Consider the following 15,260-nt stretch of genomic DNA (forward strand, 5'->3'; position numbering starts at 1 on the left):
TTTTTGTTGTCAGCTTCTTGTTTTTCCACTTGTGTGAAAGCCTGGGAGAGTTGCAATTCCATGAATTCTAATACTTTTATACTTCCCACACATATCGTCATCTTTGTGGGTCCCATTGGAGATTTCTCTTCTTTTTGCAAATGACTTCTGTTTTTGGTGCAGAGAGGGGGGGGCAGAATGGTTTGCAGGAGACAGGAACCGTTGGATGTTTTTCATAAACCATAATTCAAAAAATTAATGTTACGGAACCAATATGATTACTTTTTTTTTTCAAAAAGCATAAAGACCGTGGGGTTCCCACAGTCTCTAAATTTTTTTTTCCAGACCGTGAGAACCACACAGTCTTGCAAATTTTTTATTTTTTATTTTATTTTTCCACACTTTCACGAAAATTGCCACAGAAGATCCGCAAATTTTATACAGACCGTGGGAACCACACGGTCTACCCAAATTGAAATCAAGACCGTGGGAACCTCACGGCCCGGTCCCTATTTGTTTTTTTTGCCTCAAACCGTACCTCATGCTTCTTCCTCGTCGAGTCAGAGATGCACTCTTCCCCATTTTTTTCATCTTCTCTCTTCTTTCTTTCTTCCTTCCTTCATCTAAATTTTTTTTTGTACTCTCATAATTAGTGTGTTTATTTTTTTTAATTACATAAGTTTGTATATTTTTGAAAGAGGAACAAAAAGAGCTTCAGATCTACAAATTTCGTTAAGTATGTATTTAATTCTTTTATTTTTGATAAATAATCCGTAATTACGAATAAATGAGTAGAATAGATTGTTTATGTAGTATAAATGGTTTATGTAGTAATTGTAGTATAAATAAATGGTTTATGTATAATTTTTTTCTTTTTTGTAGTATAAATAGTTTATGTGTATTTTTTTATTAGTATAAATGGTTTATGTTGTAATTGTAGTATAAAAAAATAGTTTATGTAGTAATTTATTTGCATGTATGTTTTTTTAGTATGCATGTAGTAATTGTTTGATGATTTATTTATTTGCATGTGTTTATGTAGATGCATGGTTTATGTGCATGTAGTTTTTTGTAGTGTATATGCATGTAGTTTTTTGTAGTGTATATGCATGTAGTTTTTTTTTATGTCACATCCCACGACAACCCGCCACGTATTTATACGTAAGGCGTGAGCATGTTACACACATCATCAATAAAATTTTAATAAAATATATATACTGCCACAAATCTATATATAAATCACACAAGTATTTTGATACAAAGGACATAAATGGACATGGTTATTATATAAATGTCTCATAACCATATTCATTATATGTATTCAAACAAACAAAATAAACAAAGTGGCAATATAATAGTTTATCCTCGCTTTGCCATCTCATTTTACTCTTCACCTCGCCTAGCCACGCTGTCTTCGTCACCTGGAACCCACATAAATAAAGTGGTACGGATGAGAGCTCAAACAAAAACTCTCCGTGCGGATTTTTAGTTCCAGCCCGGATCTTTGTGAAATTAACTTTAGATATCAAATATAAATTTCTCATTCAAATTCAATTAATGAAATCTATCCAATGATGCACCAATTTAGTTATTTAATCAAAAACATCTATTTTTCCTTTTTAATTCACATTTCTTTTGCCTGACTAAGCGGTGCATCCAGCTTTCCGCTAAGTCTTGGTTGTCTCACTAGGCGGTGCATCCGGCTTTCCGCTAGGTCTTGACTGTCTCATTAGACGGTGCATCCGGCTTTCCGCTAAGTTTTGACCCGTGACAGGACCGCTTTCGCCTACAATCACGTTAACGAGGGATCTAGTCGAACACCGGACCCAATGTATACATCCCGATATGTAAAACATATCGGCCCCTGTTCACTTATTGTATTCTAGCCTTTTCTATTCACATATATCATGTTCATTTCAAAAATCCATTTCAATAACAATCATGGCATCTTTCCTTAGATTTCCAAATGTACCATTCATCACAAAACTATAAAAATAAATATTTAACCAAACGGTAAAGTAATTTAACAACTATCCAGGAAATACACCGCACCTTGAATTTCGTAGGTTCCTCGAGCGTACTCTTCACGTTCGTCACGTTCCTCAATCTCTATTCCCGAACCTAATTTATTTAATTCAACTTTAATTAATATAGTTTCTAATTAATAAATTTCTTACTGTTTCATTATTTAAAAATGATTGATAATAAATTTAAATTCATTGAAATACCAAATTAGAAATTAAATAAATAATCAAAATCTAGAAAATTTTAAAGAAGTTAGATACGAAATTATAAAATTACAATTAACTATAAAATACGTTTGTATGCTTAGTTATAACAGAGACTATATTTGATAAACAAAAAGTTGATATAACATTAAAGTGATTATGAATAAAACGCAAAAGAGTAAATAATTAATGGATATGATCTATTACAGTAACGAAATGACAAAAAAATTATAAGGATGAAATACATGTGAATAGAATCATAAAAATTGAGATATTTTGTAGAAATTAAGAACTACAGCATATGCTAATTAACGAAAAAGACAAATTAGATACCTAGTAGATAAGACAATTTAGATATACCTAGAAGAAAGGAAGATACAACAGCAGTGGACTTGAAGAGGCTTTAAACAGAGAACATAGAGAGATAATGTGTTTAATTATTTTCTTTGAATAGGTGAAAGGACGGGTTGATGTGAGAACAGAGAAGGAAGAAATATATCAGGTATTAAAATAAAAAGAAGGGTTTTCTCTGTAGAGGCGCATAGAAAGGGATAAACACATACAGGAGGCGTGAAAAGGTTTTAAGTGATTTAAGCAGGAAGATATATAGTTATGGGCTGAAATTTAATTAATGAAATATGGGCTCTTAGAAAATTAATTAATTAGGTTGGGCTGAAGGCATATTATAAAATATGGACGGTAGGAAATTAATTGGACTCAAGTCTATTTTGGTCTACTAATGCATTTAACTAATATAATTAAATATAGTTTAATTTATACCTTAACTTAAATTTACGTGGCGTTCACTAGTGGAAAATATGGAATCAGCATCGGTTATATACGCATATTAGTATCGGTTAAACAACCGATCCTGATGAAGGCGACACTGATACTATCAGCATCGGTTGTTTATAAACAACCGATGCTGATACTATTTTTTTTTTTTTTTCAAAGTTGGTTCTGCAAAAAAAAAAAAAAAAAAAAAAAAAAAAAAGTATCAGCATCGGTTGTTTATAAACAACCGATGCTGATACTATTTTTTTTTTTTGTTGGTTCTGCAAAATTGCAATATTATTCTTTTAGGATTTATGGTACCCAAAGAATTGAAACCGGATTGATTTGATAAAACATAATACCATCTCATGTAATTTCAATCCAAAACTAAACTAGCCGAATTGATTTAAATGAAACCGAATTGATTTGAAACCGAATTGAATTGATTTGATAATTTGAAATTACTTAAACTAGCAAAACTAATCTAGCAAATTTACCTAAACTGAGAGGCGAGCGGACTGAGAGGAGAGGGCCGAGCACCAAGCACCGAGCACCGAGCACCAAGCACCGAGCACCGAGCACCGAGCGAGTGAGTGGATTTATTGCGCCGAGCACACTTGCGTTGAGCACCGAGCACTCTTTTTATTGAGCCGATCGGACTGAGAGGAGACGGCAAGATGGAGGGAGAGGAGGAGACTGGCGGCTAGAGGAGACAAGGAGTTGAGAGAGTTGTAATTTTGAATAATGGAGAACCGCAAGGAGAGAAGGGATGAGCGCGGAAAAATAAAAACCTAAAATAGACTATCTGGAACGGTTGTTTATAAACAACCGATGCTGATACTATTTTATTTTTTTTTTAAAAGTTGGTTCTGCAAAAAAAAAAAAATAAATAAATAAAAAAAAAAAATATCAGCATCGGTTGTTTATAAACAACCGATGCTGATACTATTTTTTTTTTTACAAGTTTGTTCTGCAAAAAAAAAAAAAAAAAAAAAATATCAGCATCGGTTGTTTATAAACAACCGATGCTGATACTATTTTTTTTTTAAAAGTTTGTTCTACAAAAAAAAAAAAAAAAAGTATCAGCATCGGTTGTTTATAAACAACCGATGCTGATACTTTTTTTTTTTTTTTTTTTTGCAGAACCAACTTTTAAAAAAAAAAAAATAGTATCAGGATCGGTTGTTTATAAACAACCGATCCTGATACTATTATTAATATTTTTTTTTTTTTTGCAGAACCATCTTTGAAAAAAAAAAGTATCAGGATCGGTTCCTAGTTAAGAACCGATGCTGATAGTATCTGGATCGGTTCTAAGCTAAGAACCGATCCTAATTATCAAGTATTAGGATCGGTTCTTAGCTTAGAACCGATCCAGATACTATCTGGATCGGTTCTTAACTAGGAACCGATTCAATTAGTTCACGTGCTGTGTTTTCATTAGCTTTTAGTATCGGTTTTATTGATAAAACCGATTCAGATAGGTATTAGTATCGGTTAGTTCATACATCCGATCCAAATAGGCCGATCCTGATTTCAGTTTTTCCACTAGTGGTTACATTTATGTTGTAATTGTAGTATAAAAAAATAGTTTATGTAGTAATTTATTTGCATGTAGGTTTTTTTAGTATGCATGTAGTAATTGTTTGATGATTTATTTATTTGCATGTTTTATGTAGATGCATGATTTATGTGCATGTAGTTTTTTGTAGTGTATATGCATGTAGTTTTTTTTAGTGTATATGCATGTAGTTTTTTTTAGTGTAGATGAATGTAGTAATTTTTGGATTATTTATTTATGGTTTATGTAGTAATTGTAGTATAAATAAAGGGTTTATGTATACTTTTTTTCTTTTTGTAGTATAAGTAATTGTAGTAAGTAATTTTTTCTTTTTGTATAAATAAGTTTATTTTAGGTTGTAAAATTGAAAATGATATCGATTATTGATTGTGAATTTTTTTTGTTCAGATAATGTCTCAAGTGATAATAAATGTTTATTATGGACGCGAAATTTCAAACGCACCGACCTGCACATTTCCTGTTACTAATTCAACCAGTCTTCATGAGCTAAGAAAACATATATATGTTAGCATTCATTTGCTCCCTAGTCAGTTCGATCTGACAATCAAGGCTCGTTTGAACACGGCACCACCTGGCTCAACAGAAAAATACCAGTTATTTAGCGTAGACGAGGAAATGATATGGCACATGATGCTTGAATATGCCACTCCGGTATTGAATTTTAAACTTCTTGATTTAGTGGTTGAGTCAGTACTAGTTGTTAGTCATACCAATTATGACCCATATCCGGGTAGTGTACCTAGAAGTAGTAGAGACACAACGGTGTCTGATTCACCCATATATTGTGATGACCCACCCGAAATCCCGATAGTGGATGATTTGGTAACTCGTTTTAACGAGATGAATAATAATACTAGCTCGGACACAAACTCTGACCTTGGTGGCTCAGCTGTCGGGGAAGATGATATGGCTGAAATGGAGGATCAAATTAGAATGCAAGATGTAATAAAGGAGTGGGTAAATTCTATTCCCTTTATTAATCGAGGATTGCAGCATCTTTTTCCGGCATTTAATGACGATGTGCTGATGTCGTACAAGGATGAAGCATTTTTTGGTTATCCACCCAGAATTGACGGTCAATTTTCAGTGGGACAGATGTTTGAATCCAAAGCCGATCTTAAATCCCAGTTGGGTGCATTTGCCCTAGATAATAACTTAGAATTACAACAACAATATACCAATCGTACTGGTTATGTAGTTGTATATAGAGCAGAGGGGTGTCCATGGAGGGTATACGCAAAAACCACTGAGACGGAAAATTGGACAATTGCAACAAACCCAGACGAGCACAATTGTTACAATATTGCTTGTAAAGTAGACAGTTGTCAGCTGACTGCCAGGATGATTGCAGATGTAATCAAACCTGGTCTAAAGGAGGACCTGGAGATGTCAATTAAAGCATGTCGATTTGCAATTAGAAATATATACAAAATGGTTGAGCCTTCATACAACAAGATTTGGAGAGGGAGGGAGTTGGCTATTGCTGATTTATTTGGTTCTTGGGAAAAAGCCTACGAACTGCTACCTTCCTTGCTCGGTGCAATCCAGATGTCTACTCCAGGAACAAAATACGTAATTGAGCACGAACCATCTACAAAAATGGGCATCCGTATTTTCACCCGTGTGGCATGGGCTCGTGTGTGCCGACTGATAACATCCTGGTCCTCCTCTCCATCCAAATCCGTATTTCCAAACTTTCTTCTCAACCATGCAAGACGCACATAGTTTTGTAAGATTGATATTTTCTCATTGGGTTGACCCGAATTCTCAACCTTTTTATGATAAAAATCATTCTCATCCCATTCATAACCATCGTACACTTCATGTCCTAGGCAATCTAGGATCAATTGTGACCAATTATCATCGGTACATCCAGAGATAGCCTTCCTTGTAAACATAGATGTTAAACAAAATTATACTAGTATAAAATTTCATTTAATAACAAAAGTTTAAATTAGCAGCAAAAAATAGTTTACCGGTAACAGATAAGCCCCACAAACAGCTAACATCTTCCAATATCACTGTGCACTCCCCTACCGGAAGATGAAAACTATTGGTCTCGGGCCTCCACCTCTCCACGAGAGCAGTGATCAACTCTTTATCGATCTGGCAGTGGTGGACTTCAACATCTGATACAATCCTAAATTCTTCAAACCTTCTTTCATAGTTTCATGATAGTCAATGTGCATTTGCAAAGCTCCAGGACGCAGTGCATGATCAGGCTGGAACAATAATTGTCATGCAAAAAAAGTTTAACCAAAAATTAAATTTGAATTCAAGAATTTAATAAGTAAATTTAAATCCAAACCGATATTAAACAAACACATTTACAGTTGCCGCATGTGATTGATGTTGTGCATGAGGCAACTGCAATAAAGATTCTTCACTTCTTTGCATTTTTCACTGCAATATAAATAAATACATAAAAAAAAAATTAACATTCAATATTGACAGGCATAATATGCAAACCCAATCAAAAATTCACATTCATTCTATTACTTTACATTATTTATACTACATAAACCACTTATACTACTTAAAAAACAAAATAAACATAAACAATTTATTTATACTACATGCAAATAAATCATGCATGTACATTAACTATGCAAATAAATAAATCATTCAACAATTAGTACATGCATGTATATTAAAAAAAACTACATGCACATAAACCATGCATCTACATAAACTATGCAAATAAATAAATCATTCAATAATTAGTACATGCATGTACACTAAAAAAATATACATGCACATAAACCATACATCTACATAAACCATAAATAAATAATCCAAAAATTACTACATTTATCTACACTAAAAAAAACTATGCAAATAAACCATGCATCTACATAAAACATGCAAATAAATAAATCATCCAACAATTACTACATGCATATTAAAAAAACCTACATGCAAATAAATTACTACATAAACTATTTTTTTATACTACAATTACAACACAAACCATTTATACTAATAAAAAAATACACATAAACTATTTATACTACAAAAAAGAAAAAAATTATACATAAACCATTTATTTATACTACAATTACTACATAAACCATTTATACTACATAAACAATATATTCTACTCATTTATTCATAATTGCAGATTATTTATCAAAAATAAAAGAATTAAATATTTACCTAACGAAATTTGTAGATCTGAAGCTCATTTTGTTCCTCTTTCAAAAATATACTAACTTATGTAATTAAAATAAAAATTACTCTAATTATGAGAGTACAAAAAAAAAATTAGATGAAGAAAGGTAGGAAGAAAGAAAAGGGAAAAAAAATAGGGAAGAGACACAGTGAGGAAGGAGAGTCACGGTCTCGGGATAAAAAAAAAATACTCTCGGACCGTGGGGTTCCCACGGTCTTGAGTTTAATTTGGGTAGACCGTACCCTTCCCACGGTCTTCAGAGTTTTAACCAGATCTTCTGTGGCAATTTTCGTGAAAGTGTGGAAAAATCAAAAAAAAAAAAAATTTGCAAGACCGTGTGGTTCTCACAGTCTGGAAAAAAAAAATTTAGAAACAGTGGGAAACCCACGGTCTTTATGCTTTTTGAAAAAAAAAAAAGTAATCATATTGGTTCCATAACATTAATTTTTTGAATTATGGTTTATGAAAAAAATCCGGAACCGTTTGGGTGTAAACTTGCGGTCCCACTTCACTTTCCAGAATCGAGAATTGACCCACTTTTACCGTTGCTTTGAGTATGCACTGCTGATATATATGGTGTTGTCGCCTCACCCATATTAATTATAACTTTTGCCTCACCTTCTTTGGGAAGAGGATTGTTGCCAAAACCGGCTTTCTTGTCCTGTGTGTGGTCGGCTTTTGCAGAGGTCCAGTTGTTTTTGTTGACTTCTCCTGTGTGGGGCCCTGTTCGCAGATTAGCCATGTTTTCTGATTGTCTGTGGCTTTCCGTGGTGTATTCTGCTAGGTTATGCTCAGTTGCCTCATCAGAGAAGTAAGATGGTGACTCTGGGGGGGTCGGTGGTGGCGGGGTGTTGTAGAATTGGTTTATTTTTCCTTGTGCGGCTATCAGTGCTATCCTTGGAAAATCCGGTGTCCTGCCGTGTTCCAGAGAGAGTAGTTGTTGTTCCCGTGGTGACAACCGTGCATCATCCGGCACCCAGCGATTGTATTCCCAGCCAAGGATTGTGAATTTGTGATGTATATCTCTTTCCATTTCTTCCCGTATGGTAGTAGTGATGAGTACGGTATCCTCTTTGGGTCGATGCAAGTCATATCCAAGAGTAGATGAGTGCGGTCGGTGCCTACAATGAACTGTTCTTCTATGTGTAACACTTCACTTCACCACATTGAGAGAGTGCTTGCTGCATGTATGATTTGTGCCAAAAATCCAACGGGAATTTGTCTATCCTTAGCCGCACTCTAAACCAACCACTTTGGTTCAAAACCGGCATTCTCATTTACATCCCACTGGTGGAAGGACCATTCAGTGTGGAAGCCCCACAGATTTCTGGCCTCTATGACCAGCTCCTGGTTGAGTTCAGGTGGCAGTTCTACGAGAAAAGTGTCAGTAGAGTGTTTCAGAGTAGGAAAATCTAATTGCCTTCTGAGATATGTTGACGCCAGATAATGCAGAACCTCAGTTATCGTTCCTCCTCCACTTTGGTTGTCGCCATGAGCTATTACCATGATGGATCTGTTGAGTTTGTCAGTTAGTTCTTGATGTATCTTGTTCCGTCTAAGATACACACATCCTTGTTCTATTTGCTGGGAGCAAAGTGGGAACATTCTCATCATTTTTTCTGGTAGCAAAAAGGATTTGAGTATGGAGAGTGGGTGTTGTAGTAGTTACCAGGGATGTAGGTAATAAGAATAGTAGTGGTTATAGGAAAAGGCAGTTGTTTGTATAAAGGTATTGTGTAGAAATCAGGGAAGAAAATCAATTCTCATAAATGCTCTCATTCAATGCAGTGGTTTATTGCATGGTACTGTTCACGTCATAGTTCAAAAAATCGGCCGATTCAACTCGGAATCGGACGGGACCGAGCCAATTTTTGTCCGATTCTCGAGTTTGTGCAATTTTTTCAAAGAAAATCAGATGAACAGTGACGGAATCGGTCAATTTTCCGAATTGAGCCGATTCAAAGCAAAAATTTCCGATTTCTCACTAACCTGAACTATGCTGTGCCATTCGAGTTTCATAGGAGGGAGTCTCAATCGCAAAAATTTTATTTGGGGGTCTCAAATCTTAATCGGCGCAAGCGCAGGCGCAGGAGAAGGAATCTCAATCGACGCAGTCCCATTCGATTTGAGTGAAAAGGCGGAGCCGCGGAGGAGAAGAAATGAGAAAGGGGAAGAATTAGAAACTGCGTACTGCGCAGGAAGGAGAAGAGAGAAATAAATCTGCTATCACTAGTGAAAAAACTGGAATCAGGATCGGCTATAAGAAACAACCGATACTAATACCTATCTGGATCGTTTTTATTAATAAAACCGATCCTAAAAACTAATAAGATCGGATTTTTTGATCAACCGATCCTAATTTATGAACTTTTAGTATCGGTTCTTATTAAAAATCGATCCTGATAGTATCATGATCGATTCTAACAAACACCCGATCCTAATTAGCATATATTAGGATCGGTTGTTTATAAAAAACCGATCCTGATACTATTAGGATCGGTTATTTGAAACAACCTATCCTAATACGTTTTTTTTTTCAAAGTTGGTTCTGCAAAGTTGTTTATAAACAACCGATCCTAATACTTTTTTTTTCAAAGTTAGTTCTGCAAAAAAAAAAAAAAAAAAGTATCAGGATCGGTTTTTTATAAAATAACCGATCCTAAAAGTTTTTTTTTTGAATTAGGATCGGTTATTTTAAAGAACCGATCCAGAATATAACTATTAGGATCGGTTCGTTAAGAAAAACCGATCCAGATAACTGCTATTAAGATCGGTTATAATAAACAACCGATCCTAATAGTTGCTATTTGGATCGGTTCTTTAAAAAATAAAAAACCGATCCTGATAGTATCAGTATCGCCTTCATCAGGGTCGGTTGTATTCCGATACTGATATGCGTATATAACCGATCCTGATTCCATATTTTCCACTAGTGCATGATTTCAAAAAATCGCAGGGAGAGCGATTCAAAATCCCTCCCTTCATTTTATGCTATACACGGATCTCAAGACAAGCTATTATTTATACACTAATCTTAAGAAAAATGAAAGGAAAGATTTGGAATCGCAGCAGATTTATTTCCAGGAGAAGAGATGGGTCGGCATGTATTAATTTTACTATCTTAAAAAATTACAATCCGGTTCTTCTTAATTGTACTATTTTTTAACTTTACATTTTGTTTTAGTGAAAGGCCCATAGTTATGTATTAATTTATCACAAAAAAAAGTCCAAATTTTGGGAGGTTACATCTGAGCTATTAATTTTACTATTATTTGAATGTAATATTATCTTAATTAATATAAATTTTTTACAAATTATTTTTTTCAATTTTTTCATATTTTTCGGCTACAAAACAAGGTTTATGCCAAAAATACCCGAGTTACCGATCCGATTCTTCCGATTCTTCCGATTCCGGCCGATTCATCCGATTCTGACTCGGCGGTCAAAAATCCGATTCCGATTCCGATTTTTTGAACTATGGTTCACGTGGAGAGGGAAAGGTTTTGATGTGACTGTAGGTGGAGTGTTTTGCGTTTTGGATTAGAGGTAGTAGTGAGTGGTAATCTGTTGTGCTTATGTTGATGGTTGTGAGGTCAATCAGTGCTTAGTTGAGATCGCCATTTTAGTCGCTTAATTTGGAGCTCTCATCTTCAGCTCGGAGCAATCGGATGCTCTGAAAAAAAAAAAAAATTATCCTTACCCGTCCTATCAAATACGATACAGGTCAGATAAATAGATAAAAAAGTATCATTAACATTTCGATTTGTGCTTTCGATAAAATATTTTTCAAAATAAGAAAAAAATAATGAATACAACTATTTTGTATTATGAAAATTTAATAAAATACAAATTTTATTATATCATGTATTATCTTCATACAAATATATAAATATATATATATATATAGAGAGAGAGAGAGAGATGGGCAATGGTGCATTGCAATGCATGAACCCCCTTATGCATTGCAATGCATGAACCCCCTTATGCATTGCACTATAATCACAGATTTAAAGTCGAAACGACCAATCCGAACCGTTAGATGTTTAATCCATATTGAAATGTGCTTGGAGACCAAATTTTACATTTTTTGGAATTTTTTTACTATTTATTAAGCATTTTTGAAAATTGCTGTTTTGCTGTGAACAGTAGAAAACAGTAAAATTTTCTGGACCATCAGATCAGCGACTTTCAAAATTGCTTAATAAATAGTAAAAAAATTCCAAAAAATGTAAAATTTGGTCCCCAAGCACATATTAATATGAAGAACAAGATGAACGGTTCAGATTGGTCGTTTGGACTTTAAATCCATGATTTATAATGCAATGCATAAGAGGGTTCATGCATTGCAATGCACCATAGCCCATCTCTCTCTTTTTTTTTGAAAAATACTTGGTAGAGGCTACCAAGCGACATAGCCCATCTCTCTCTCTCTCTCTCTCTCTCTATATATATATATATATATATATAGGCTATGGCTAAATTGCTGCTGGCAGCAGTTCTGCCCCAGTGCTGCCGGGGCTATATTTAGCTGTGTGATATCCAAACAACAAATCCAAACCATTAGATGTTTAATCTATATTATAATCTACTTGGAGACCAAATTTTACATTTTTTGGAATTTTTTTATTATTTATTAAGCTGGTTTGAAAACCGCTGATTTCAATGCTGCAGAAAATTACTGAAATCAGCGGTTTTCAAACCAGCTTAATAAATAGTAAAAAAATTCCAAAAAATGTAAAATTTTGTCTCCAAATAGATTATAATATAGATTAAACATCTAACGGTTTGTATTTGTTGTTTGGACATCACAAAATAAAAAAAAAGGCGGCAGCACCTCCGGCTAAAATACTGCCGGCAGCAAATTAGCGAGACCCTATATATATATATATATATATATATATATATAATTTTATTTTTAAAAATTATCTTATACGAAAACGGATAAAATAATGGATAAAAATCATTACCCTTATCCGTACCCGATTAGCTAACGAAAAAAAAATCTTACCCTCACCCGTGTTTTTGGATACGATACGAGTCGGATAAACGGGTAAAAGGGTGCCATTGACACCCCTAGTGTGCGTGCCTATGGGCTATCCTAAAAAAAAAAAAAAAATTAAGTACTAGAATTAAATAGGCTTAAAATTAATGTATACTTACCCGAATAGAGTGAAGCATTGAGAGAGAAGAAATGAAAAAACAATGCTACAAGGAGAGCAGTTAATTCGCCAATTGGTAAATGAATTGGAACTTAATTCGTACGGTTGGCTGAGAGGAGAGGGTTGATATATATATAAAACAATAACAAAAACAATTCTGATAAAAAAGAATCAGGGTCAGATAACTAGTAAAACCGATCCTGATCGGTTTTATTAAATACGACATTACAAGAATAAGTATCATGGTCGGTTTCGATTATTTAAAAACTTGACCCTAATACTTCTCTGAACAATCAGTGTCAGCATTATTATAAAACTGACCCTGATACTATTTTTTTTTACATTTTCACTGTGAATGTAATATCAGTGTCAATTATTCACAATATCCAACCCTGATTATACATTCTGTACTAGTGCTAAATATATGTTTAATTTCAGTTACAAAAGTATATTGAATGCCGATTAATAAGATGAATTAACTAAAGCTAAATAAAAAATTAAGAGCAACATTAAAGAACTATGAATATAAACAAAAATGTGAACAAATTGACAAATAGATCTTATGACTAAAATAAAACTAGAAGTAACTGAAGAGATACCTGTACTAAACAAAATCTATGAGAGGCATCTAAGAAAGTTTAGCATGTTTCTTCATTTGTAGCTTTTATATTTCTTTGGCACTGCTTGGCACATGATATGGATACACCACATCTACACCATTTCTATTTTATATTTCTCACATGAAAGGATCTAAACAGCGTGGGAGGCTGTCTGGGCTTTGTGGGCTTAATCAGGAAAAAGTTCCCGAGAAAATAGGAGATGGGCCTTCAACAGCCCAAGTGTAGAGTGCAAGAATGAGATACCAGTGAGCACTGAGCAGTGGTCTGCATTCAGATTCGTGACAGAATAATGCAGACAACTTAGAGCAGTGTTTTAAAATTCGGTTTTGTTCATGCATGGGGAAGGCCACTGCATACCGCATATGGGGACGCATATACGGATTTTTATGCGGATTTTAAAATAAAAATTCACATATATATGTATAGGCTGTGGCTAATTTGCTGCCGGTAGTGCTGCTGCGTTTTTTTTTATTTTGTAATGTCCAAACAACAAATCCAAACTATTAGATGTTTAATCTATATTATAATCTACTTGGAGACCAAATTGTACATTTTTTGGAATTCTTTTACTATTTATTAAGCTGGTTTGAAAACCGCTGATTTCAATGCTGCAGAAATTTACTGAAATCAACGGTTTTCAAACCAGCTTAATAAATAGTAAAAAAAAATCCAAAAAATATAAAATTTGGTCTCCAAGTAGATTATAATATAGATTAAACATCTAACGGTTTGGATTTGTTGTTTGGACATCATAAAATAAAAAAACGCGGCAGCATCTCCGGCTAAAATACTGCTGGCAGCAAATTAGCCGGACCCTATATATAGAGAGAGAGAGAGAGAGAGAGTGAGGTTGGCTAAGATCAAAGTGGTAGTTCCTAAGCTTTGGTGCTACCAATTCATTTTTCAAAGTTCAAAACGTCGATCCGAACCGTTCAAGTCAATCTCTATATTAAAATATGGGTAAATTTCGCTGGAGGTCACTCAACTTTGCTCTTTGTCACGAATTGGTCACTCAACTTTGATTTGTCCCCTGAAAGCCACTGAATTTTATATTTGTTCTAATTTAGTCATTCCGTCACTTTTTCCATCAAAAAACTTAACAGATCTGACGTGGACATCCAACTCATCATTTTGACTTATTTGGATACAATTTGGAGATACTATTATATTACCATATTTTTCCTTTCTTTTTCTTTCCCAGACTTTTCATCTTCGATTTGCTTCCAGACTCTTCTATTTCTTTGTTACTCTATTAGAATTGATAATTTATTTCCTCTTTTTTTTACTTTTATTTCTTATCTTATTCCCTCCGCACTCTTCTTTCCTACCTCTTGTTCCATATTCTCCCTTATTATGATTCGAAAATTATTTTCTCTTAAACCCTAATTTCATCCTCATGTGAAAAATTCAACAATGAAGCATCGAAAGAGCTCCCATGTGTGGCCTATATATTCGCAATAATTTAGATATAAGTTTAGATCATATAAATTAGACCACATCTTCTTACTGTTCTCCATTTGAACTTTTTAATTAATTTAATGTAATCTAAATCCACGTATTTCTTGCTTACTGGTTTGTGTACCAGTATATAATGGGTAGGGCACACTAATGCACAGGGACTAAATTGTAAAAACTTTTTTTATATCTAGTGGGTGAAACATTGATAAAAGTAATTTCTCTATTTTACTGATGTGTTTTTTTTATATTACAATGTAAAAAAGAGAAAAGAATCATAATTAATTAAGA

General features: G+C 33.9%; 1 protein-coding gene across 1 annotated transcript; it reads left to right on the plus strand.

The window, feature by feature from the left end:
- Positions 1–5,178: 5,178 nt before the first annotated feature.
- On the plus strand, positions 5,179–6,288 carry LOC144547753 (uncharacterized). Its single transcript, XM_078296449.1, has one exon. The coding sequence runs from the start codon at positions 5,179–5,181 to the stop codon at positions 6,286–6,288; it is 1,110 nt and encodes a 369-aa protein (XP_078152575.1).
- The last annotated feature ends 8,972 nt before the right edge of the window (positions 6,289–15,260 follow it).

The sequence above is a fragment of the Carex rostrata genome, chromosome 32 (assembly GCF_964058835.1).
Source record: "Carex rostrata chromosome 32, lpCarRost1.2, whole genome shotgun sequence".
Taxonomy (NCBI): Eukaryota; Viridiplantae; Streptophyta; class Magnoliopsida; order Poales; family Cyperaceae; genus Carex; species Carex rostrata.

Excerpts from the sequence above, each read along its gene's own strand:
- LOC144547753 (XM_078296449.1), top strand. The coding sequence starts at position 5,179 with ATGATATGGCACATGATGCTTGAATATGCCACTCCGGTATTGAATTTT.